This window comes from Trachemys scripta, chromosome 5 (assembly GCF_013100865.1).
Source record: "Trachemys scripta elegans isolate TJP31775 chromosome 5, CAS_Tse_1.0, whole genome shotgun sequence".
Lineage (NCBI taxonomy): Eukaryota > Metazoa > Chordata > Testudines > Emydidae > Trachemys > Trachemys scripta.
The window spans coordinates 32,219,120-32,246,878 of record NC_048302.1 but is presented as its reverse complement, the minus strand read 5'-3'; the positions used below and the strand labels follow the sequence as shown (position 1 = coordinate 32,246,878).

The window sequence follows — 27,759 nt, the reverse complement described above, 5'->3', positions numbered from 1 at the left end:
TTTACTAATGGTTAAAAATTAATCACAGACAAATACCTAAGGCTAAAAAGAATCAGACACAGAGAAATTCCTCTAGCTAGCTAGAGAAAAACTCTTCATCATGAAAATATTACTAGTTCTCTTGGTTTTTTCATGCTTCTTCTTTTGTGGATTACAGGTAAGAATTTATTTTAAACAAGATGATTCCTCTGTAAGTTTGTCTTAAATAATAACTGGTGAAAATATTTCATTTTTAAATGTTTTCCTGTAATGGTACCGATGCAGTTATTTTAATCCAAACTTGAATACTTGAAATGTGACATGCATTTTTATTTCATGTAATTACTGTAATTGGGAATGTATGTCAGTAGGCTTCTGAAAAGGAGGTTTTAGAGAAAAAATACTGCAATTATAATCCCAGGCCCAGTCCTGCAAGGAGTTCTGAAGGGGTCCAGGGGTCCGCCTATCCTGATTCAGTTGCAGGATTGGGACCCTAGAGAATCAAATCCTGCAGTCCTCATTCAGTTTATATTCAGGAAAAACTTACAATGGAGTAATGGGAGTTATGCCAGAATAAAGACTGCAGGATCTGGCTCTTAGTTTTGTCTGTACATTTAGAGGCATAAGTAATTTAACTGAATTCATTACTGGGCTGAGAATAGCAGGAAGTATGTAATATGGTTACAAAACAGGGTAAAGTTTTTGGATGAAATCCTGACCCGTCTGAAGTTAACAACAAAACACCCATCAGCTTCAATGGGGTCAGGATTTCACTCTTAGTACTTTAGACTTGAGTTGTATTGATTTAATGGACACCTTCAAGGTTGATAAACCAAAGGGACTATCTTTTTTTCTGCATGCAAATTCCCTACATGCAACTTTTATGCTTCAACATTCTTTTTTTCTTAAATAATAACAAGCCAATAAAAGCACTTTCTTTGTGATGAAATCAGAGGCTTTGCATTTTCAAGTTTCCAAGGGGTTGCTATAAATAATTGTCACTTCATTCGACCTAAACCAAATCAAAAAGTTAAGTGTAGATTCATGTTTCTTTCTTTATTGTTTGCTTACCTGTGGCTCTTTAAAAATATTTGCAAGTTACTTTTAAAATCAAACAAGATTAGGCCAGTAAGAACATCTGTTTCTAAGCCTCCAGCTGCAGACTTTTTAATTACAATTTACTGTAAATCCCACTGTCTACGACACCAGTATTTGAGTTTGTTTAAAAATTCTATAATCTGCTGTGCTGAAAAGTCAAGGACTGTTTGAAGGAAATCAGAGAGAGCAGAGCTCATCCTGCATGAAAAGTCCAAAAAGAAAGAGAAGAGGGATAATCAAACCCTAGAAAAATAAGAAATAAGAAAGGTGGAGTGACCAAGGATACTACTGCAAACACCTGAAGTGAAACACCTCATTGTTGCACACAGAAGACAGCAAATATACAAGGAATAAGCTAGTGATGGGCCTGATCGAACACACAATTGGAATCAATGGAGGGACTTCCCAGTGTTTTCAGTTGGCATTGGACTGGGCCCTATATATCAGCCGATTTGCTACTTAATCTTATTTGATTTTTGATTTCATGTCTTGCAGCACAGAGCCTCTGAAGGTGAAGAGCTATCTCAGTCAAATCAGCAAGAGACATTCCTGATAAAAGAATGCTTAAACAATAAGTACACACATAACGCTTGTAAGAAAGTTTTCTGTCACCCATGGCAGAGATGTGTTGGAGGAAGTTGTATTTGCAAGCTTCCCTACCAATGCCCAAGGAATGTCACCTGGGTTTGTTCTACCAATGGAAGGACATTCCAAAATTATTGTCAGCTAAAGGCCTATGAATGCCAGCACCCACACGAGAAGTTTCTGAGTAAAGCAAAGTGCACGCCTTCAGGTACTGAAATATCCTTTCCCTAAACTATGTCAGTCAATGTTAGGTGGATGGTGAATGCTTAACTCTTTACTCTCAGAGAGCCTGTCATTTATTTGTAAATGTTTAATTGTAAAATGTGCAGCGGCAAAATAAAAGTAATTGAAAGTAGGCAAAAGAAAAGAAATTAAAAGTAGGCAGTATTTGTTGATACTCATAAAAAAATCAAATAATTGACAGACCAGCCTACCTACATGCACTTCTGTTCCTGGCAGCCCAGTCCTGCTTCCACTGTAGACAACTGGAGCTTTATTATTAACTTAGTGGGAGCAGGATCTGGCCCTTGGCCCAAAGTGTCAGGTCTGTGTTATGAGAAGTCCCATAATTTTTGGTATTTCATAAATAATAATAAGAGCCAGCATTTTTATGGAAAGTTTTCTCCATAGATCTCAAAGCACTTTACAAAGGTGGGAATCGTTATCCCCATTTTACTGAAAGGAGAAACTGCGATATATTGAGATGAAGTGACTGGCCCAAGATCACAAAGTCAGTCAGCAGAAGAGTCAGAAATAGTACCCAGGGCTTTAAGTCCCAATCTAGTGCCCTATCCACTGATGCATTTCCAGTCCATATGAATGTTACTTATCTAGAGGTTGTAAAATAATGACATATTTATTGCTGTGGGTGTCTTTCATCTGATACACTTTTGCATTTTTTTTTTTAGAAAAATTTGAAGTTTCTTTGGACTATGCAGATTCAGAATCAGAGGGTCTTATTCAAGTAAAGCTTGTGAATCATACTGAGAAGTTATTTATATGTAACAATGAGTGGAGTATGAATGAAGCAAATGTTGTCTGCAGACATCTTGGTTTTAAAACGTAAGTTTTTGTGTGTGTAGGGGGTTCATATAGATAATCACAATGTTTATGAAAATGCACTCCTGCTTTCTTGTGGCCCACCTGTGGACAGTTATGTGATTGGACAGTCATGGAGAGTGTATCTACTGTAATCTTCTCATAAAGACTATGTAATTCGTCATTTGAGAGTAAAAGCCAAGAGATTTCTATCCTGATAATCTAGTATATTATGAATAATTGTTACACACTTTATATTCAAATCATAAGCATTTTTATTTAAAATACCGTTAACTGTGGGCTAGATTGGGAATTTTCTCTCAGCCCTATGTTAGGGACAATTTGCAGATGTGCCACCCCAGAAAGAGCTCTGGGAAATAATTGTAACTCAGAGAGGAAATAATTTACTGCAGCCCTTTACAGGGCACAGCTTACTTCTCCCACTCCTGCCAGCTATTCTCCACTGATCAAAATATTGGGGGCTGGAGCCAAGCCACCACCCACTCCCTGCCCTCTCCACCACCACTCAGTCCACTTTGTCACAGGGCAAAGGAGCAGCTCTACAGAGCTTGTTTTCCACTCTGTGCCCAGACTCATGATCCAGGCAGACATGTAAGGAGCCAGCCTTAGTCTTCCGTACTCCCTTACATGGCCACGTAGGGCCAAGTGACAATCTAAACATGTGTGAGGGCTGGACATCTTGCTGGAGTGCCCCACAGCATCCCTATGAAACTGGGGTTTAATTCCCAGTCCTGGTCTTTAACTCCTCAGACAGCATGGGCTGAGCCTTGTGCAGAGACAGAACACTCAGTCCTAGATGGGGCTTACATGCCTGACATAGCCATAAACTCTCTGATTCCTTATTTACTTGATGTAGATTTCTTGCATGAATGATAGGGCACTAATAAAGTAAAAATATGGATACAAATGAGATGAATAGGGTAATCTCATTTGGAACAAGAGCAAAGTTGCAGGATGTTTTTAAAGACATCTTGGTTGTTGACGTACTCTTGGTCAGGAAGATTAGACAATTTGGAGGAACTCTGGCAGTTACTAAGGTTTATAACTTATTCTTACTAAGGGTATGATCCGGCAATGTCCTCAGCACCATGAACCTGTCATGACTTTAATGGGAATTGAGGGTGCTTAGCATCATAATTCTGCATCATTAGAATCCACCCACAAATAAAGGTCTGACCTACACGCTGTTCCACATGAGCAGACCCCTGTGGCCATGCAGAGACCCAGATATTTAGGTGCCTAACTTCTACTGAAATCAATGCGAGTTAGACACCTAAATACTTTTCAGGATCTGGCCCCCACTGACTTTGATGGAGCTGCACACGGGCACACTGTGAGGAACGATTTGCAGGATGAGGGCCTCATTTTGTTTCCAAAAAACTCATGCAGTGTGCCTACCTAGCACCTTTTTATGTTGTCAGGAGTCGATGTGTGTTTATTTTTCTCAGCTATGTCCTAAACACCTTTACCTTCATGGTACAGGAGGGAAATCAAGTCACTGCTACACAGTAACTGAATATGGATCATTCTCTGTGCAAGGATAATATATTTTGATTTTTTTTATTTGCATCTTCATAGAGGAGCTGAACATCACAAAAAGACATTCGAAGTCCCAGAATCTGCCTTAACTTCATCTCAATGTCTTCATACTACTTGCAGAGGGCTAGAGACTAGCCTGGCGGAATGTACTTTAATCGAGAGATCAAATATTAATAGTAACGAGGATTTTGCTAGTGTTGTGTGCCATAAAGAATATAGAGGTTGGTAAAATATGTGTCTTTTTTTAAACACTCTACTTAGGGTTTTTCAGTTTAAACACGGCATCCAATTAGGAAGTTGAATTCTAGCCTATCAAGTATGGTACCACAGGCACCGGCACTTCTAACTGTAGTCACATTTTATAGTCTTTAAAATAATTTTCAGCCTTTAGTTAGTTCAACAAGGAAAATAATTCATCTTCTTTTATAAAATATTTGGAGTAAAATTTCACAAAAGAAAACATAGCAAAATGTTGTGCCTGCAACTTCCTTCCCCCTCCAAGCCTAGCAAAGACCTTGAAGCTGAAGAAACGTTGCTTGAAATCCTTCTCTTGGGCAACTTGCGCCATCTCTAGTAAATCCTGTCTTTCCCTGATCAGCTGGAGGGGTGGCCAGTGGCATCCTTCTAGCCATCACTCTGTCCAGGATGACTGTGTAATGCATTTCAGAAAATTTAAGAACCCAGTAGCCTGGTACCAGCCAAGAGCCTGATTATGTGAATTGCTAGTGTTTCTGCAAAGTGCTCAACATCTTATATCATTGGTCCCAATTTAATTCCTGCATTGGTGTAAACTAAACCATGTTTTTGTTTAAAACATTTCATAGTTTTGTATTCTATGTATTGAAATTGGCAATAATTGGGCTTTCTTTGGCTGCTCTGGTAGCATCAGTGGGAGATGCAGCTGGTCAAAGGAGAAGTACAGATAGAGCTTCTCTGTCTTTGATCCAATGGCAAAAGCAAGAGTGTAGAGACACCTAAAATATGATGAATATCCTTCCAGAAGAAGAGGGTACACCACATTACTCACATGCACCACCTAGCAGTGGGTCTGAAATGGCATCTCCATCTTAGTCTTTAACAAAGAGAAATGAAGATCCCCTTTGCCAAGTTGCTGGAAGTTGGATGGGGGAAAAGAAAAGGCCATGTTGAGGGCCTGATGCAAAGCCTATTGAAATAAAGGAAAAGATTCCTGGGCTTTGGATCAGGCCCTAAGAAGGCTGTGGCCCAACTGTTGGAAAAATAAAATAAACAAACAAAATTTTTCCTTGTATGTTTCTGATGATGTAGAAAGTTAAATAAGAACTTTATTTTTCTTCCTGCTTTGCAGAATGTTTATCAACTGAATTCCGTTGTGTCAACAATAAATGCATTCCTTTACATGAAACCTGTAATGGAATCAATGACTGCGGAGACCTAAGTGATGAAATGTGTTGTAAAGGTAATAGTAGTTCTCCCTTCTAAAGTGTCTCATAGTTATGTACAGTAATACAATAGAAAACTTTCAAACAATCTTTAAAGTTATAAGGCATTATCCCAGTCCATTTCAATCCCGTTGAGGAAAAGGTCTTTCAACTTTCTAAGGTGACAATACTACAGCTTCATTACAGTTACGCAAGAAAAGTTAGGCACCTGTTAACTTCTTGAATCACGTGGATGATCTATTAGTATTAGGACAAAGAGAATAAAGATTTTTAGGAAACTTTTAATATAACAGTTTACTATTTAATATAAAGAATCATAGACCAACGAAAAAGTGTAGCTAGTTGGACTGAAAATGGATTATTAAAGATGGGCAAATAATAAATAATTCAACAAGTTTACATGTTTTTTCTGTTAGCAAATTGTCCGTAAAGCCAATTAAGATTTTCTCGAAGTTATTACTTATAATAAATTATTCACAGAGTAATATCTTTGCCTGTAGTTTGTTCCTGAGCAGTCACTGTGTTCAGTATTTAAAATTCCATCTGTTTTGACTGGAAACAGGGAACAGTGATCTGACTAGATGAGCATATATTTAGAAATTGGATTTCAGATGCCAGAACTGATGATTACAAATTCAAAATTCTCTTTCCCCAAATAATGTTGATTTTGCTGTTTTGGTGATTGTTCCTGCTGGTAAATTCATTTGCATGAATATTCCCAGAAAATGAACAAAAAGAGGTTCAAACACAGTCAAAGGTAATTTTTAAATAAAAATCTAACATATATACATGGGTTTTTTAAAGTATTTGCCAGTCTCAGTTATTACTTTTTATTTTTATCATAGCACCCAAAGTGTGCTTACTAATAGTAAGACGTGTGAAGGCAAGGTCCCTGTCCTGACATTCTTACAAGGTACATAACATTTGCAAGGAAAGTGTAGATAATAATCATATTTTTCTAAATGTCATTAACAAAATCTCACCCTTTCACATGGTATTTAAATTATATTTACAATACTTAAATCAAGTTTCTAAAGTTCAAAGATGATGCTAAACTACGGAACACCTGAGGAACAGACCTCTTGACCCCAAAGTTTGTGCATGAAAGGATTTACGCCAAGGAGTGCTTGTTCATGTGACTAGCGCTGTTTTTCATCAGTCTGGCCCTGATCCAAAGCCTACTGATGTCAAATGCAGTCTTCCCCAAGCCTTATACTGGTATTAAGGAACCATCAGCTTTTCCATTAAATAAAAAATCCCTGAATATAGATTTGCATGGGAGAATATAAAGTAAGTCAAGAAAACCTGGCAAAGCATTGGCTTTGCTGTTCAAAATGTATCACATTTTTGTGATAATAGAGAAGAAAGCCAGATACCTGAATTTATAGGAATGTTTCACCCAATAGAGGAGTGCCTGATGGTAATTAAGGGCCACGGTCAACATTTTCACAATACAAGCCTAAAGTTCAGTTCTTAATCCTATATTTAGCCACTTCCCAGTAGGATGTTCTAAAGCATTGCGGTCAATAGAACTTATGCTCCTAAATCATGTAAGTGCCTAAATATGGGCTTAGAAGGCTAACTTTTAGGCTCCTACTTTTGAAAATGTTGGCCCTAATCTCGTGAGATGTAGAACCCTCTACATTCCCATTGAAATCATCAAGAACACTAACAAGACTGAAAGGTGGGTTGGTGTTTGGCTCGGTTTGTGTGTGGCAAAAGTTCTTGAAAAAACTGGTAATGGGTCATGCTCAAAAAATGTGAGAATTACAGCACTAAACTGATGAAAGCCTGAAAAGTTGAAACTCTGTTTTAAAGTTGGAAAATGGGGAGTCTACAGCATTGATAGCATCCATTTTGCTTTATGTATCCAGTGTCTGGTTCCATTACATATTAATGAACATTTTACTTTTGTCATAATTATGGCTGCATTGTAGTTAAGTTACATTAGGTATCCTACAGTGGTGAGGTTGGTGAATCATTTGACCCCATCCCATACAAACTGAGTTCTCTTTTTGTTACAGAATGCAAAGGCAACAGTTTCCATTGTAACTCCGATGTGTGTATCCCAACTAATTACCTCTGTAACAGGGAACTGGACTGCCTTGCAGGAGAGGATGAATCTCAAGCTCGCTGTCGAGGTTAAACTTTCATAGATTTATCTTCTTTGTTCCAGTCAGTTTAAACTAGAGAATAAAGAATTCCTACATTTTAAAATATGCAACTGATTTGCAGAACAAGAAAATGCACTACTCTCCAAAAAGTTATGCAAACATTTGTAATAATGTTATGTTAATGGTTTCTGTTGAATTACACCCTGTTGCTCCTCTTCCTTCTAGAGGAAGAGGAAAAGCAAGACAAGTAAGGGACTGGGGAAACAGATCATGCCCTGGGGACCTTCATTGGAAGGGAATGTCATTTGCATCTGGAATATTGTACCATTCCCCCCATTTTCTACAAAGAGCCACTGGTTGTGCCAAAGATCCATGGCTGGGGAATGGGTAGGACTGGTGGAAGTATTTCACCCCAATAGCCCCATGAGAAATCCAACTAAATATTAATGTAGCCTGTCTGTATTACCAGTCCACTCTTCAAAAAATGTTTTATTTTGTTTTAAGCTTGTTATACTCTCTCTTACTCTAGCTCTCACACGGTCATCTTCCTTGTCTGATTACCTCTAAATATTTTCTTCTGGTGGAGGGTTATCCATGAGAAACTTCAGACAAATTTTATTTTATTTATCTAAGAGGTGAAGGAAGAGAGTCAAAATATAGTCTATATCAGAAAGCTAATCACTGTGATATTACACTGCTCTACAGCCAAAATGCTTCTGAAATAAATGTAGTCAAACTTTACTAATTCTGGGTCACTGAGAACGAAAATGATGCTTAAAATTGTTGATTGGCTCTAGTTTTCAAGATATGCTATTGGGTCAGTATATACGACCCTTGACTTGGGAATGGCGGAGGATAAGTGAGTTATAAAGGGAAGGGATCTCAATTTAAACCAGAAATGACTAAAATACATCTTTGACTGGATCTATGAATAAATCTATGACTGGGTTTGGACAGTACTTGCTTTTTAGGCAAAACAATGAATGATGCAATCTGAAGCTGGTATTGCGTCATACATGATATCAATTGCATCATGTTATTCCTAGAAGTCATGGATGGTGCAATCATAACAAAGCTTACATCACTCTGCTGAACAAATTGCCTATATCAGCTTTGATTTTGCAAAGGGACACATTTCTGTTTAGCCAAAGTGAGCAGAGATGCCTCGTACTTGTGTGAACAGTGCAGATAACTTCTGCTATGTTTGTGGTGAAGTGACTTTTGCATCACAAAAGCGCAGTATAATCACTATGGTTAAGAAAGCCTATCACCTTTATTTTGGCTGCAAAATTGGAGATCAGGACAAGAGGTGGGCCCCACACATATGCTGCAACACTTGTGCAACAAATCTTCACCAGTGGTTGAACAGGAAAAGGAAATCTATGCTTTTTGCAGTGCCAATGATTTGGAGAGAGCCAACAGATCATACCAGCAATTGTTACTTCTGCGTGGTGCCTCCAGTTGGGAAAGGTGTGTCAAAGAAGAAAAAGTGGACTGTGCATTATCCAAACATTCCATCACCTATACACCCAGTACCCCACGGATAAGGACTGCCGGTTCCTGATGCACCAGAATCATTCTCACTTGAGTCAGACGAGGAAGAGGAAGAGGATGAAACTTCTGGTCCTGAACCATCAATGTCACAGGACCCACATTTTCTCCCATCCTCCTCCTCTGAACCACACCTCATAACACAAGGTGAACTGAATGACCTTGTCAGGGATTTGGAACTACCCAAGAGTAAGGCAGAGCTGTTGGGCTCCAGACTACAGCAGTGGAATCTCCTGGCAGGTGATGTTAGGGTTTCCATGTTCCGTGACCGTCAAAAGGATCTTGTCCCATTCTTCTTCATGGAAGGTGATCTTGTAGCCTGCAACAACATCGATGGTGTGATGGCAGCCCTCAACATTGTTCACGATCCAGATGAGTGGAGACTGTTCATTGATTCATCGAAGACAAGTCTTAAAGCTGTTTTACTGCATAATGGCAATGTTTTGCCATCAATTCCAGTTGGTCATGCAGTCCATATGAAGGAAACCTATGACAACATAAAACAACTTTTGAGGTGCATAAACTATGACCAACATCAGTGGCAGCTTTGTGGTGATTTGAAGGTAGTTGCTCTCTTGCTTGGTCTGCAGACTGGATACACAAAGTACTGCTGTTTTCTCTGCAAATGGGATAGTCGTGCAAGAGATTCCCACTACATCAAGAAAGACTGGCCACTCCGACAGTCATTGGAGCCTGGGAGGAAAAGTGTTCAGCATCCACCACTTGTTGAATCAAGGAAGATTTTGTTACCACCCTTACACATCAAGCTGGGTCTGATGAAGAACTTTGTCAAGGCCATTGACAAAAACACAAGCAGCTTTCAAGTACCTCCGTGGAAAATGTCCAAGGTTAAGTGAAGCTAAGATAAAGGAAAGTGTCTTTGTTGGTCCTCAGATTCGTGAACTTCTTTGAGATGATGCATTTGACCATGCAGTGCGTGGCAAGGAAAAAACGGCATGGAAAGCCTTCCAGTTAGTGGCAATAAATTTTCTCAGAAACAACAAGGCAGACAACTACAGGTTGTTGGTGGAAAACCTCCTCAAGGCATACAAAAGCCTTGGTTGCAACATGTCACTAAAGATACATTTTTTGCACTCTCATCTAGATTTTTTTCCACCGAACTGCGGAGCAGTGAGCGACGAGCATGGCAAGCAATTTCACCAGGACATTGCAACAATGGAGAAACGCTATCAGGGCAAATGGAGCCCATCACTGCTTGCAGACTATTGCTGGACAGTGGCAAGAGATGCTCTATTTAATGAATACAAGAGACAAGCCAAGAAGCGACGAGTAGACACTGAATAGGACTAAACTATGTACATAATAGTTTTTTGCCTTTTGTTTCATAATAAATTTTATTTTTATAACCCTTTTGCTGATTTTTAAAGTGTTACATAAACAGGACAGGTGAAATATTATCATGTAAAGCAAGCATAAACACATGAAAAGACCTAGGTTTACAATTTATGATTACAACTCTACTATCTACACAATATACATAGACATAAAATGTAAAAACTTAAATATCTTAGAAACAGTAGCCAATCAGTTGTTTTAATTGTCATATTTGAATTCAGCACATCAAAATACATAATAAATAGCACATTTTATCTCTGAAGCAGACGACTTCTCAAAAATTGTAGACCAGTGTTATTTGTATTATGGTGGTGTTCAAAGGGAATTGGACAGTGTGTTGCTGTATGCACTGTGCAAACATAACGGAAGAGCTGTCCTGAAGAGTTTACAATCTAAATTTAAGACAAGTGAGTTTGACGGACAACAAGGAAGAGGGAGATAAGATGAAGGTAACAGGGAGAAGTTTATGTGTTTACACAGGGTACCTATATACACAACTTGATGGTTCCGAATTATTTTAAAACATTGGGGTACTGAGAAGAGTGTTTTGCCTGTCATCCAGCCATCATAAAGTGGCTGATTTCTAGTAAACTATGAAGTAGAAGTGGGGCTTTAGGAAGGGTTTAAGGCAGATGGTTGTATCCTGTCAGATTAGTTGCGGGAGGATGTTAGAGGAGCAGCGTAGAAGAAAGAACAAAGATGTCGTGGAGAAGAGGACAGATGATCAGTTCTCAAAAGTATTTGGGCACCTATCTCCATGGAAATCAATAGGAGTTAGGTGCCTGAATACTTTCAGGATCTGGGCCATAGTTATTATTTGTACAGTAGTGGTTTCCACAGAACACTGGGCATTCCATTGTCCTATGCACTGTACAAATACATAGGAAGACATGCCTGAAAAGTTTACAAAGTAAATTTAAGACATATTTTGTTGCAGGAACAATGTACAGCAAAGAAGTGTGTTCAAACTATGCTGTTGTTTTTATGCTTTATTCTTAGGTGAGCAAAAGCCAAAGCCAAAAGTTCAAGGTAAATATTTTGGTCTTCTGTTATTTATAGATGAGAGAGAGAGAGAGAGAGAGTGTGTGTGTATTTACAGGCATTTCAGTCACTCTAGTATAATAAATATTTCTAAGTTCAGTGCAGTACAAGTATGAGAGCATTTGCATGTGTGTGTCAGAAGGACAGCAAGAATTTAATATAAATTGATGTTTTTGTGTTTTATTCCCAGGACATTCACATTCAAAGGCTAGCATTCAAGGTAAATATTTTGAAGTCTTTATTTTTATATGCTAATTACAGACTGCCACTGTGCAAAGTTCTCCACATCAATTAGCATTTAATCATGACCCGCAACACTACTGCTACTGTGGTACAAGACCTGCAAATGGAAGTCCCAATTATCAAAATTCCCATTTATTTCAATGTGTGTTTTGTTTGGATAAAGCCTGAAGGTTAAGGTCCAATAGGGAACATTTAATTTATTTCATTATGATCCAAATACCCCCAAAACCAGGCTAAAGGAGTCATTTAGCACAGAACTCAAATAATCAAACAAACGCACATAGTCCGCTGAGGACTGTTATGCCAGCCAGAGTGACCACAATTGATGGCATCACACCAGGCATCATGTAATGAAGTTCCCAGATCTGGCTCAATCCCGCAAATCCAATAATCTCTGGGATGGTCCCACAGACAGCATGAGGTAAGGTCGGAGAACGCAGCCCTTTGTGCGTCAATGGAGAGTTTGAGAGCATAGTGTGCTGGGGTTTTTTTTGTCCATCCTGGAGACATTGCCAAAGCATATGCAACGCGGCTTTTCAAATATGATGAGAGATTGAAGGAAGGTCAGATCTCCGTGACAGTATGGCATTTCACACAAAGACAAACCACTTTATGCTCAGGCTTTAGCACTGACAGCACATATAGATTGCCTCTAGCCATTCCAAGTCTGCCTGCATGAGAGTCTGGGCTTCTGACCTGTATAGCAATATAGGTAGTACATAAGTTTGATAGATCCTGACCTTTGTCTTAGCACAAAGACATTTTTGCACCCATTAGCAAGACATGGACGTCACACAGGAAGCAGTGAGACTTATTCATTGAAGAACATCCGGTTTGCTCTGACTGTTTGAATTCTGCTTGCAGCCTAGGTAGATGAACTCGTCAATGTACACAAATACACCATCACAATTTAAAATAACCTTGCCACATACTGCTCCTTTGAGTGCCACAAAGCTTCCTGAGATGGGTGTCATGGAATGATGAATTTTGGGGGATTCATAGTGGAGGAGGAGATTACTTGAAGGAAACCAAAAAGAAAGGGAGGAAAATACCAGGATATAATTGTTTAGATGCAGAATGCCCCTCTAATCTTGATTAGTGGTGTATTTAGCACATACATATGAATTAGACCACTTGTTATTTGCATACTACTTTTAAGCAGAGAAAGCCAAAGAGTGTCATATTATGTGGAGATTTTATAATTTAGAGAAATATCTACTAAGAACTGGGATGAAAAAGTATTTCTAATAATGTATGGAACAATATATTTTCATTTTTAAAAAACCTATCTTTTTAACACAAACATATGTTTAAGTGATAGTGCAATTTAAAATGTTTATAAACATTAAACTACTAATATTCCATTATTTTATTACAGAACAAATAGAAGACACCTCAACTTCCAGTATGAATGGAGGTCAGTTTGATTAAAGCTCCACTTCCTACCTGGTTGCCATGTCATGGACGAACTTTCCCTAAATTCTCTTCTGATGGAGGATCATCCATGAGAAATTTTAGACCAGTTATGCTAGATTTGTTTAACAGGTGGTGAAAGGGAGTCAAATTCAATTTATATCAGAAAGCTAGATCCACAAAGGTATTTGGGCACCTGTCTCCATGGAAATCAATGAGAATTTGGTGCCTGAATGCCTTTGAGAATCTGAGCCATAGTTATTACTGGTACTGTTGTGGTTTCCGCAGAGGAATAGGTATCCCATTGTTCTAGGTATTGTACAAACACATAAGAAAACACATCTGAAGAGTTTACAGCCATGGTCACCAACTGGTCGATCGTGATCTCCTGGTCGATCCTAGAGGATCTCCCAGTCGATCGCAATCTCAGGCTGTGTAGTGGGGCTGCCACTAAGGCGGGCTCCCTGCCTGCTCCGGCTCCACGCCGCTCCCAGAAGCGGCCAGCGTGGCCCCGGGGGTGGGGTGGGGGGTCTCCCTCCTCTCGTTGCTCCTGCCTGCAAGAGCCTGGCCCGCGCAGCTCCCATTGGCCGAGAATGGAGAGCTGTGGCCAGTGGGAGCTGTGGGGGTGGTGCTTGCAGAGAGGGGCAGTGAGCAGAGCCATGTGTCCCCTGCTTCTCCCAGGGGCCGCAGGGGCGTGTTGGTCCCTTCCGAGAGTGGCATGGAACCGGGGTAGGCAGGGAGCCTGCCTAAGCGGCAGCCACTGTTCACCACCAACCAGGAGCTGCCAGAGGTAAGTGCTGCCTGGCAGGAGGCTTCACCCCAACCCCCAGCCCTGAGCCCCCTCCCAGAGCCAGCACCCTGTACCCCGCTGCATCCCAACTCCCTGTCCCAGCCCTGGCCCCCCAGCACCCCAACCTTCTGCCCCAGGCTCAGCCCAGAGTGCCCTTCCACACTGAGAACCCCTCAGCCCCAGTCCAGAGCCCTCATCCTCTCCCAAAACCCTATCCCCTACCCCAGCCCGGAGAAAGTGAGTGAGGGTGGGGGAGAACGAGCAACGGAGAAGGGCAGGGATGGAGTGAGCACGGCGGGGCACATCCTGGGTTGCCCTTAAATTCAAAAAGTGATCTTGGGTGTAAAAAGGTGGGACACCACAGTTTTACAGACACATTGTTAAGACAAGGGAGTGTGACAGACAACAAGGAAGAGGTATATAGGATGAGGGTAACGGGGAGAAGTTTATGTGGTTACACAGAGTAGCTATATGCACAACTTGATGGTGCCAAATTGTTTAAAGCATTGGGGTTTTGTGAAGGGTGTTTTGCCTGTGATCTGGCCATTATTAGCTAGCTGATTTCTAGTAAACTGCAATAGAAGAAGGCCTTTAGGAATGATTTAAAAGGAGATGATTATGTCTTTACCGATTTGTGGAGGGAGTGTGTTTCAAATATAAGGGGCAGCATGGAGAAAAGCACAAATATGAATTTAGGAGAATAGGACAGATTAGCAGTTAGAGCAGATGGTGCAACTGGGAAACGACAAATAAGAGATAAGAGAGAATAAGCGGAGAGGACAGAACCTAAGTGCTTGGATGATAAGAAGCTTGAACTTGAAGGAGTGGAAAATTGGGAGCACATCCTTCTAGCTATTAATCCTACATTTATGTATTTTATTTGTGTATAATTTGTCCAAACATTCCTATCTTTAATTGCATTTTGGATTGATAAACTGTTCTACAGTGTCTTGTCGACTGACTCATCTTTACCCGTCTTTTGTTTGACTGTGGGTTTTGTTGTAGTGAAATAGTCTAATCAGGCCGAAGCTTCACATTCAGGTTATGCATAGTGTATTCTGAAAAGACTATATTTCTTTTGAATAAAAACAAAAAGACTCTTGATTCATATAATCAGGGCATTTTTCCCAGCAGCCATATGTAATACAACCTTGGAAAATCACCAACAAAATTTAGTAGCAGAGTCATAAAACATACTCACCCATCTATGACGATGATAAAGAAATTAACAGTATTTTATTCGTCCATCAATAAATAAATGATTTAGTCAAGGCAAGTAGACTTTTCCAATGCTATCCGAACATCTAGTTAAATAACTGCTTTCTACAAAATCAGCAAACGGTAGAGTTGGAAACTCTTTCTCGCTGGTACAATGTACAGCAAATCAGCATGTTCAGACTATACTGATGGTTTTGTGTTTTAGCCTTACATGAGCAAAAGACAAAGCTAAACATTCCAGACAAATGTTTTTATGTTCTATTAATTTATGTATATTTATATTTATAGTCATTTCACTCACTGCAGTATAAAAAATATTTCCCTACTCAATGCTGTACAAGTGTGGGGAGTATTTGCATATGTGTGTCTGTGAGAGAGAGAATTTGGTGTATATTGATGTTTTTGTATTTTATTCCCACAGTGTTCATATGCAAAGCTTAAAATGCAAGATCAAAATATTTTGAAGTCTTTTTATTTTTATATACTTAATTATAGACTGTGCAAAGATCTCCATAGCAACTAGCCATTTAATCTTGACCTGCAACATTTCTGCTATTATGGTATAGGACCAGCAATGAAAGCACTTTCATTTCAGCCCTTATGTAGCCAAAATCAATAATGATTTCAGTAGATGTTTTGTTTGAATAAAACTTGGAGGATCAAGTCCAGTAAAGGAACTTCATATGTGCCAAATCTCCCCATTAAGCAGGCTAAAGGAAGCATTTCACACACGACCGCACCACCTAAATATAAAATAACCCTGCTGCATGCCTTCCTTTGAGCTCCACAAAACTTCCTGAGATGGGTGTCAGAGAACAATGACTTTTGGGGGCCTCATAGTGGAGGAGAACCAGATGATATTACTCAAGTGAAACAAGAAAGAAAGGGAGGAAAGTGACAGCATGTGGTAGTTTAGATGCAAAATACCCCTCTAACCTTGAATAATGGGGTGTACATTTATTAATTGGACCGCTTGTTATTTGCAGAACTCTTACGGAGAGAAGGCCAAAGAGCGTCATATTACTTGGTGATATTGTGATATACAGCAACATCCACTAAGAACTGGGATGAAATTTGTGTTGTTTTTTAAGGAAAATAACATGTTACCATTATTTTGACACAAAAGTGCTAGGGTAACTTGAAATGTTTGTAAATATTTGGGTACTAATATTTCATTCTTTTACTACAGAACAACATGTCCAAAATTCTAATATAGATGAAGGTAAGTTTCACTAAAACTCCAGCCTAGGTGGATACCATGTCATAGGTGAACTTTCCAAAGCAATCAGGCATTTTTCAAATAAGCATTTACATTGTTTATCTAAGCCAGTGGTTTTCAAACTGTGGGTCGCGACCCAGTACTGGATCGCGCAATGTAAGGCACTGGGTCACGGCGGCTCTGGTCAGCACCGCCGACGGGGCCGTTAAAAGTTCCGATGGCGATGCTGCCTGGCTAAGGCAGGCTAGTCCCTACCTGTTCTGACACCGCGCTGTGCCCCGGTTCCCGGCCAATGGGAGCTGGGGGCAGGGCAGTGCCTGCAGGCAAGAGCCACGCGGAGCTGCTTGTGTGCCTCTACCTGGAGCCGGACTTGCTGCTGGCCGCTTCTGGGATGCAGCGTGGTCCGCGGTGCCAGGACAGGCAGGAAGCCTGCCTTAGCACCCCCACTGTGCCGCTGACCAGGAGCCACCCAAGGTAAGCTCACACCCCAATCCCCTGCACAGAGCCCCCCCAGCCTGGAGCCCCGTCTGCACCCCAAATTCCTCATTCCCAGCCCTCACCCCTGCACCCCAACCCTCTGCCCCAGCTCCATTGGGTCACAGGCATCAACAATTTTCTTCAACTGGGTTGCCAGAAAAAAAGTTTGAAAACCACTGATCTAAGCTATACAAGATTTTAAAAACAAAAAGAGCCATAAGAAATTGTGGCCCTAGATTCTTTGTTACTCTTGTCCTGAACCCAGCATGCAGAGTATCTCACAGATGTCATATTTTCAACAAAAATTTAAATCAGTCTCCAGTTTCTACTGTGTTGAATTCCTACAATTACTGAGGTAATTGTGGGCCAGATTCACTAGCAGTTAGGCATTAGGTCCAACGTTCATTGGGATTCACAAAACTGCCATTCAGTTGCCACCTAACACTCCTAGGGCCCAAATTAGTAGGGGTACAGGGGGGAGTTGTTGTTTTGTCTTGTTTTAGTTTTTTGTTTGTTTTTTTTGCCAGTGCAGATTTGTACACAAATTGAAAGAAAAAAAAATCACTCTCGAGTGAGTGGTGTTGTGACCTGGCGCACGGGGTTGCATCACACCACCACTCAAATTTGGCCTGGCCTCCCCTCCATCATGACGGAAGGGAAGCGGGTCCAAATTTGAGCAGCATTGCAGCTTGTGCACCAGATCACAGCCACCAATACCTCCTCCTGCAAGAAACGGCTTCGGTGTCTAACTTCAGGAGAGTGTTCACAGCTATGATTCCTAAGCACAAATTGGTGCCTCCTTGTGATCTGGATTTGGATCCCTAGCTCCTTTTGAAGGTTGGAGCTCAGGCCACACACCTCTCCTTGAGCTTCCTAATGCAGTGGTCCCCAAACTGTGGGGAAACACCCCTGTAGAGGCACGTGGAGGAATGTTTAGGGGGGCTCATGGCAGGGCCTGGGTCAGTCCCCATAGGGGGTGAGGAGGGAGCGCCACCCAGCCCATCTCTGGGCCGGGCCACAGCACCACTGTGGGCCGCAGCTCCACTCCGCCCCCAGGCCAGCTCTGTCCTCATTCCCTCTCTAGCCCTAGTTCAACCCCCAGCTCCACCTTTAGACCAAGCTCCTCTGCTGAGCCAACTGTGCAGTAATGGGGGGGGGACAGACAGTAAGGGGGGGGGGGGACAGACAGATTCCATTACTGGTAATCGGGGGCATGACAGGAAAAGGCCACCACTGTCCTAATGGCTGGTTTAGGCAACCCAAACCCCACCTTAGGCAACCCAAACCCCACCTTCCCGACTCAGCTTGCTGGCTTTTGTGGATTCTATTCTTGGGTGCCTAATTCTACCCGTGCATTGTATACTAGGCACCTAACAGCAGGCTATGAATTCCACTAGATGGCAGATGCCTAATTCCCTATGTTAATCTTGCCCTGAACGGCCATAGAAATCAAATTATTAAAAAAAAATAATCTCATTTTGATGAAAATTAATGTGTTCCTTAAATGACATGCTCTTTCCTTTTTGTTAAAGAAAGGAAAACATTAAAGACCTTGTTGCCTCAGTTAAAGTGTGGTGTTACAAACCACCCAGTAACTCGACGGAAGCGAATCATAGGAGGAAACACTGCTACAAAGGTAACAACAAAAGTGACCTAGTCTGATAAATTGTATATGGGCATTGTTGTCTTTAGCTTTTCAGCATCTTGATGTACCAATGGAAGTATTGTCTCAAAGTATAATAAATGCAGAAATCTAATCAGTTTGTAAGATTGCAGTTTTGAACAGAAGGGGTAAGTCTACACTTCAAGCTGGGGGTGTGATTCCCAGCTCAAGGAGACATAGCCCTGCTACTCTGATTGAGTTAGTATGCTAAAAATTAGTATGCAGTTAATTAATCACAGTTAACTCATGCCATTAACTCAAAAAAAATTATTGCGATTAATCACACTTATAATAATAGAATACCAATTGAAGTGTATAAAATATTTTTGGATGTTTTTCTACATTTTCAATATTGATTTCAATTACAACATAGAATTCAAAGTGCACAGTGCTCACTTTATATTATTTTTGATTCCAAATATATGCACTGTAAAAGTGATAAACAAAAGAAATAGTATTTTTCAGTTCACTTCATACAAGTACTGAAGTGTAATCTCTTTATTGTGAAAGTGTAACTTACAAATGCAGGGTTTTTTTGGGTTACATAACTACACTCAAAAACAAAACAGCATAAAACTTTAGAGCCAAGTCCACTCAGTCCTACGTCTTATTCTGCCAATCGCTAAGACAAACAAATTTGTTTACATTGATGGGAGATACTGCTGCCTGCTTCTTATTTACAATGTCACCTGAAAGTGAGAGCAGGCATTCACATGGCACTTGTAAATACCTTGCAATGCCGGCTACAGAAGTGTCATGCGAACGCCTGTTCTCACTTTCAGGTGGCATTGTAAACAAGAAGCAGGCAGCATTATCGCCTACAAATTGTAACCAACCTTGTTTGTCTGAGTGATTGGCTGACCAAGAAGTAGGACTGAGTGGACCTGTAGGCTCAAAAATTTTACACTGTTATTTTTGAATGCAGTTTTTTTGGTACATAATTCTACATTTGTAAGTTCAACTTTCATGATAAAGAGATTGCACTGCTGTACTTGTATGAGGTGAACTGAAAAATATTTTTTTTGTTTTTTACAGTGCAAATATTTGTAATAAAAATAAATATACAGTGAGCAGTGTACACTTTGTATTCTGCATTATAATTGAAATTAATATATTTGAAAATGTAGTAAACATCCAAAAATATTTAAAATAAATGGTATTCTATTGTTGTTTAACAGCATGATTACTCATGATTAATTTTTTTAATCGCTTGACAGCCCTACTAAAAATAGAATGTAGCTGTGCCAGCGTGAGCCACCCAAGTACATGCCTGTGGTCTCACACAAGCATGTACTCAGGGTGGCTAGCCCATCGCGGCACCACAACTGCATGCTATTTTTAGCACACTAGCACGATCAGATCTAGTGTGAGTATGTCTCCTTGAGCTGGGAATCACATTCCCGGCTTGAAGTGTAGACTTACCCAAAGATGTCTGGAAAAGCAATGGTTAAGGCTTGAATAGAAAGTTTATTTCTTCAAAGGAAGTTGAGTGTGTGTCACAGGATTGGCTCCAATATGCACTCTTAACCAAGATTTTTGCATTTAATTCCCCCCCTCCTTTTTTTTTAAGATAAGAGAATAAAGATACTAGCTGTAAAACTACTAGTAGTATTTTGAACAACTGCACAAGCTTTATACTGCACCATTTTAATGAGATGCAAACTGTACTTTGGAGTTTCATAATGCAGCACTACGGAGTGCGTGGTGTAGTAAAGGTACACCAGCAAAAACTGGAGCAAATAATTTATCAAAATACTGTAGTTAGAAAGAATATCCTGTCAAAGCAGAATTAAAACCTGAGTAATGTGCCTAATGATACAGTCACATATTATATTTGATCATATAGGGTCAGATCCTATCACATGAACCATGCAGATTTTTTTTTATAGGGTGAATTCCCTTGGCAAGTGGCAATTAGAGAGGGTAGTGGTACAGTGAACTGTGGAGGAATTTATATCGGTGGCTGTTGGATTCTGACTGCTGCACATTGTGTCAGGTAAAATCCATTCTGGAAACAATTTGCTTCTTGCAAAGTACAGAAAACATTTTATAGGTTCTTGTACTTCTCATCTGCTTTTTTGCTGACTCTCAATTGCATAGAGGAAAAAATACAGAGTTGCACAAGTCAGCAAACCAAAAATTACTATACTGAAACAAACCAAAAACCCAGGAGTCTGCACACCAATATCTGTGCTCAGCTCCTAAATTCTTAGTGTCATTGTTGGGTAGATTCAGCCCAGTCAGTATCATTACATCAGATTTCCTCTAGCTCTCTCAGCCCCTCAGCATGTTCACTGATTCTACCATAAAGGATTTCCAGATGGGGTCCTTCTGAATGTCTGAAAAGCTTTTCCTGCTTTTTAATACTGTCTATCTAGGCATTTATACAGCAAAGATCACTATGGTATCAAATTACATAATTCTATAATCAGTTGTCTTCTTATAAAGCTGAATTCTCTTCTCCTTTTCAGGAGCAAGATAAGCCAAGTGTGAGTTAAAGAAAATCTTAAGGCTATTCTGCCTTCTCCTGCATGGTTCTCATGCAAGTAGCGCAGCCTCCAGATTCTCCTAAATTACTCTTCTTTCCCTTCTTCCAAAGGCAGACAGTTGAGAGGGTTTGAGTGCTTTTTCTCTTCGTTATAGGTTATGGAAAAGCTATGGCAAAAGGATGGATCTTGCAATTTGTCCTGAAGGTGGTCAGGTTAGGTCTGCTATTCCTGAGGAAGGGAATTGCATAGTCAAGGGCCTGCAGCCCAAGTGGCTTTGTTGCCAGCTCCCTCTAGTCTTAAAGCCCCAGAATGCCCCACTCTCCCTTGGCTGCAAGTTCAATGCTGCACCCAGCTTCTCAAGCAGGTGCTTGGGGCGGCCGCTCCGGAGACGGCCGGCACGTCCAGCTATTCGGTGGCAATTAGGCGCACGGTCCCTCACTCCGCCTGGGAGTGAAGGACCTCCCACCGAATTGCCGTCGCAGATCACGATCGCGGCTTTTTTGTTTGTTTTGTTTTTTGTTTTGGCTGCTTGGGGCGGCCAAAACCCTGGAGCCGGCCCTGGCTGCACCTCTGAAGTGCAACACAGACTCTCACCCCAGGAATCCAACCTATGATTACTGCAGCTAAACTGCTTGAAGCAGCATTAGTACACAGCCAGTGGAGGGGAAGGAAATCAGTAGGGGAGGTATAAAGGGGATTATGATCTACTGTGGGACATCTCTTCAAGGCACCTGCCGTTTTGGGAGCTGAATTTCCTATCTGTTCCACAGGGGTGTGGGGAGAATTTGGGGAGGGGAAAACAAAAGCCTGCACATACACCTGATTGAAAAATGAACAGGAAATTCCTTGAATCAAAACTCTCCTTTCCTTTCCCCTACATGTGGAAAAACAACATAGGGCAAATGTAAGCTTTATTTTGTCACCATTTAATTTAACTGGCAAGTTGTGCATTAGAATATCAGAATTTGCAAGAAGGCTTTAGTGATACTGCATGAGTACCAAGTCTAAAATTCATCCATATAGATTTTTAAATTCACATGTTCATATAATTTGTTCAGCCTCGATGCATATTTTATTTGTTTAAGATGTTATTTACTGATAAGGAAGTGTCACTGTTGATGTGCATTTATACCGAGAAGATGAAAAGATAAGGAGATCTATGCAGTAGCTTGATGTGATTGGTGGTGTTTCTTGGGTCATTGGTCTGACCCTGCTCTCACTGAAACCGTATGGCAGAACTCCCATGGGCTCAATGACCATAACATGTATAAACTTTTGTCTCTCTCCTACATTTTACATGAAATCCTGAGTTACATAATGCATAGGTGATGCAGGAAAACAGAACCTACAGCAGAAGAATTAGAGAAGGCAGGATGTTTGGGGTTGGAGTAGTAACAGAAAAAGTTCCTGTTGCCCATGTCAAATGCAGAGCATGCATTAAAGGGCAAGTTGTAATCTTTCACTGGCCTCGTGTGGAGGAGGGGAACAGGAACTATTCCCTGTGTATGCCCCTTGGGAGTGTACGTTTCCCCAAAGGGTGCACAGATGAATGGGGAGAAGGAAGTGATGGTCCCAACATCCTCTCCACTCTGGCCCAGGGAGTGGTCTGGGCATACCCCCACCAGAGTGGGGTGAGGAGCAAGGAGTCTGTACAACAGTACTTCTATGTACTGGGGCACAACCAGAGAAGCACGGTCCTCCTAGTATTTCCCTTGAGGCAGTGGTAACAATACATTTTGGCCTATTAAATTATTTGTCCATGTCAGATACATCACTATACAATAAGTGGCATCTGTCTCCACATTTGATACAGTTCAGAAAGATCCTGGTCAGAGGATAGTAATACTTAATGTGTGTAGTATTATTATTATTTTACAGAAATGCTGATGAATTGCTAAATGGCATAACACTTACTGCAAGCCAGAATTAACATTTGTGCTTGTATTTATTAACAAAATATAACTGACATTTCTTTTACAGAAAAAGTCGAGTTAATCAGTATCGGATATGGACTGGAATATTAGATACAATCGTCTATAATCAAGAGATAGATACTTTTAGATTAAACCAAGTGATAATCCATGAAAACTATAATGCCTCAAACTATCTGAATGACATTGCTTTGTTGGAGATGAAAAGTAATGACAAAGGAAAACCATGCACACTAGCATACAGCATACCTGCCTGTGTTCCCTGGTCAGAATATCTGTTCAGATCTGGACATCAATGCAAAGTTTCCGGCTGGGGACTAGCAGACGGTATTTGATTTTTTTAGTTTATAATGAATTATTTATACTATGGTAGTTTCCAAAGGTTCAAGTCTGGATCAGAACCTCACTGTGCTAAGTACTGTACAAACTGGTAGGAAGACACTTGTCCCAAAAAAGTTTACAATCTAAATAAATTTTATAAAGAAACAAAACAAAAACGTGTGGAGAGAGGTGGGGAAGGAATACAACATACGTGTAAAGTGATCAACTAAGTCATGTTAGTTAGATGTCTATTTGTAGCATATTTGTTTTATTTATAACACAAAAACATAACTGTACAATTGATCTGGAGTGAGGAAGGCACTCAAGGTTGAAGTGAAGAGGAAGATATTGTTGGAGTGAAGGGGGAGGAAATACATAAAGGGAGAGCAAAGCTGAATGGGACAGAGGGGAAAGAGAAAGAGGGCAAAAAAAAACATGGTGGTAAGGAGAGCCAGGCTGGGCAACCAAGGTACTGCAGTGATGGGAGAGGGGCAGGATTAAGAAAAATAGTAAGTAAAACTCTGCATACTGACTGATTTGCACAGATGAATGGTGTATTTTGATCACTTATTTGCCAATCTGCATGGGGTAAAGACCTGGACATGTGTCACAGGGAAGGATCCTGAAAAGTTTGAATTCGCCTAGTTTTCTTTATCACTCTTCTCTTCTCGGACCTCAGCCAGACAGAGGTGCTGCCCTGTGCTCCAGTCCTCCAAGGAGTGTAAAAACACTGGACATTTTTAATGAGCATTCTTTTTGCCAAAGATGCGATCATTTCCCTCATGAATTACAGAGGTTGATTAATAGCATATGGTGAATTAAAAGGCTGGCATGGAAGCTACATTTAAAACTGCTACTATTAAATTACCCTCTAGTAACACTCCACTTAGAAAACCAATTTCCATTTTGATCACAAGTGGCCTGTGATTAAAACGGTACAAAAGAGACTACGCTCTATAAAATGTCGAGGGACAAAAAAACAGTTTGTCCACAAGATAGGATGTGACTCAGTCATCTAGCAACCCTTCTCTTGTGAAAAGAAAGAAAAGAAAAAGGACGATGTAAGAGAGATCAAGAGGGAGGGGTAATAAAGATAGGAAAGGTGGGAGGAGGAAAGAAATTTCCTAATATTTAAACATTGAAAATACTGCAAGCTATCACAAGAGTTGTTTACTCTGAACAAGATCATGAGGATTTATGATGCTGGTCCATTTAGGAAGCCAAGATGAAGAGCTAGACTGGAAAGCATGACAGTTTTATCTAGAGGCCCCTTAAGTGTCAGACTGAAATTGAACAAAATTAAGTCTTGAGTGTGGTCTCTATTTAATTCTTTAAGGATGCTGATATTCCCAGATATATCTAATGTCCTCCCTTAAATGAGATTGCCTAGATTAAGATTCCCCTCCTCACAGACAATACAAAAGGCATTCCACCACTGTGTGTCATATTGTGTAGTCTATAAATTGCAAGCACCGACAGAAAATGAGGAAACAAACTAGGAGGGTCAGGATCTGGGATTAGCTAAAAATGTGTTAGAAAATGTAACTGCTGTGTGAGATTCTGTAGTTAAATAGTACTGCTTTTATCTGGCTGATGTGCTTGACTATACATGGAGAAAGTATGCATGCATTTAAATTATGTATTGTATAGAATAGAATAGGTTATATTAAGTCAGGAAAACAAGTATGAAACTTTTGATTTATGACAATGTATCTAAAATGCATTTCAAATTCAAAGGTTTTATTCTTTTCTTTTTTAGGTTATACCAAACAATTTGTTCTTCGATGGGGCAACATTAATTTATTTCCAAACTGTTCAGATATCTATAAAGAGCGCTTTTTTGACGAAATGGAATGTGCAGGCAAGTAATTTCATCACTATTATTTCTTTCTGGTATCATCATCAAACCCACCTCCCTGAATATCTGAAGTCCTACTACCCAGTGCTCTCTTATAACCCTGAAATACAGTAAACTAGACACCATAGTGAAGCTCTTAGCAAAGTGGTAAGGAACCAAAATGCTCTTACTAGATCTGCTGTAAAGTGATGCAGACTTTTAGTACCAACTTGCATGTACAACTACACAGCTATGTTTGCAAATGCAGTTATGACTACATGCAATTACTGTGATTATGCATGCAAATTTCAGCACCCAATTGTGTGAGAGATTTATGGGCACAGGTGGGCTACTGTCCATTGAAAATCTGGCCTTTACTGTCTTTGGCCTGGATTCAGAAAGGTACTTAAGTGCACGTATAACTTAAAGCACATGAGTATTCCCATTGAATGTAATTTAACTGTTTGTATGCTTAAGCACTTTGTTGGAGCGGGTCATTTCCACCCATCATTCTTTGTCCCCTGGAAGATGTTACCAACTTTTTAAAAGAAGAAATGGTCAAACCTGGTCAGAATGCATTAGCACTCTAGGGGACCATTCCAAAAGCTGAAGTTAGAGCCTTGAATTCAAAATTTTAACTTCAAGCTACTAGAAGAATTGCCACAAGCTTTCTTAAACTTAATATGTAGCCAATTAATATGACAGATGGTTCTGTCCCTCCTTGAATTTAAGTAAACAAAGGGAATGCTTAAAAAAAAAATAGTGAAAAGTGGTCCAATTAAGCTGTGAGAGAATTCAGTCTGATGCCTGCAAGGTATTGGGTCCTGTGGGACGCATGTTATCTCCTAGGTCTGCCATACTTTTCAACTGATAGTACTTTTACGTGGAAGGCAGTCACCTATTGCAGCAATGGGCAGCAGTATAAAAGCTTAAGATATTAATCAAAGATGAATTTTTAGAGAACTTATCGACTTCCTAGATATCAAGAAGAAAAGGGGAAGCTTTCTCTCCCCAAAGCAAACACAAACCTTCAATATGGTTTTGGAACGGAGGACTGCTACTTGCGAGAGTATGTACCCACCAGCATGAGTAAGGGTTGCATAATCAAGCACTGTGTGGCTGGTCATCACACTTCACTGTCTGCATCACAAAACACACAACCGCAATCAGCAACAGCTGACACTTTTTGGGAAAATTCAGAAGGGAGGCCACATTTTGATAGGCATGGAGACGTCCTCTTATTAAGAGAACAGCTAAAGTTATAGGTATGCTGTAGTACTGTGGTAATGTTGCTGCATTATTGTATTTTCACATTCTTCACACTTGATCTATTTTTCAGAACCACTATACTCACTTAAAAAGGATGTTTGGTGCTTATTTTGGTTCATTTTCTATAGATGACTTTTGAAACAATATAAAATACAATGGACTGAATTCTGCTCTGATACTCTGATATAAAACTTTAATTACTGTCTAGTAACCGAGTGAATGTTATGCTATTGTAATGAGCAGAATTTGGCCACCTATGATTTTAGAAAATAAGTTCTGCAGTCTTCACAATAGGAAAAACATGCATATAACACATTTGCCTTGGTGTTTTTCCTCAGGTACCTTTGATGGTTCCATAGATTCCTGTAAAGGTGATTCAGGAGGACCCTTGGTCTGTATGGATTCAAATAATAGGGCATATGTGTGGGGTATTGTGAGTTGGGGTGAAAACTGTGGAGTTCAAGGATTCCCTGGAGTTTACACAAAAGTAGCTAAATACTTTGATTGGATTAGCCGTCATGTGGGAAGGTCCGTTATTTCTCTATATAATGTGTGAAGCTTTGGGAACTAAATACTACATTCTCAGCACCTACACACAAAAAAGAAAATTAGTTCTACCTTAGAATCAGCAGTTTTATTACATACTTGCAATTTTTGGAAGAAATGTTTAAACAAATATTTGAAAATGCTATTAGTGTTCTATAAATGTAATGATTCTTGTAGAAAGTGTTTTGTACTAAAATTAGTTCACTGCAAGATTCTCTAATAAATGCGTGTATACTATAAGGAAATTAAAACATCTGATTTGGGGGGGGGGATATTACATTTCATGTTTGTGCATTGGGATGGGCTGTTAAAATGGAAAATTATGCTGAAAACAAGGAATAATAAAATGAATACATGACTGTTCAAACCTAGCAGAGATTATAGCAACCTAAACACTGAAGAAATCCAGTCAGTCACACCAGCATGAGTATCATCACAAATCTCCTGGAAATGCCCAAAGGCTTAAAACAGACACTCAGAATAATATGTTCCACCAGCACCAAATACAGAGGAATGAAACACTAATGTAAACAAAGGATGCCATCATCCAAGAGGGAGAGTAAGGGACTGATCCCACACAAATGAAGTCAATGAGAACTT

General features: G+C 40.0%; 1 protein-coding gene across 1 annotated transcript; it reads left to right on the top strand.

Annotated features, from left to right (window-relative positions):
- CFI (complement factor I) lies at positions 1 to 27,399 on the top strand. The gene is made up of 15 exons (XM_034771572.1): positions 1 to 157; positions 1,573 to 1,870; positions 2,571 to 2,724; positions 4,300 to 4,481; positions 5,588 to 5,698; positions 7,706 to 7,822; positions 11,702 to 11,731; positions 11,934 to 11,963; positions 13,365 to 13,403; positions 16,597 to 16,629; positions 18,636 to 18,739; positions 20,656 to 20,762; positions 23,236 to 23,513; positions 25,267 to 25,368; positions 26,952 to 27,399. The coding sequence occupies exons 1-15, from the start codon at positions 101 to 103 to the stop codon at positions 27,167 to 27,169; spliced, it is 1,860 nt and encodes a 619-aa protein (XP_034627463.1). The 5' UTR covers positions 1 to 100; the 3' UTR covers positions 27,170 to 27,399.
- The last annotated feature ends 360 nt before the right edge of the window (positions 27,400 to 27,759 follow it).

What these genes read in the sequence shown, in the direction of transcription:
- CFI (XM_034771572.1), top strand. Translation starts at nt 101, where the DNA reads ATGAAAATATTACTAGTTCTCTTGGTTTTTTCATGCTTCTTCTTTTGT. An exon ending in AGACATCTTGGTTTTAAAAC is followed by an intron (nt 2,725 to 4,299) that starts GTAAGTTTTTGT and finishes GCATCTTCATAG; the next exon opens with AGGAGCTGAACATCACAAAA. An exon ending in TGATGAAATGTGTTGTAAAG is followed by an intron (nt 5,699 to 7,705) that starts GTAATAGTAGTT and finishes TTTTTGTTACAG; the next exon opens with AATGCAAAGGCAACAGTTTC.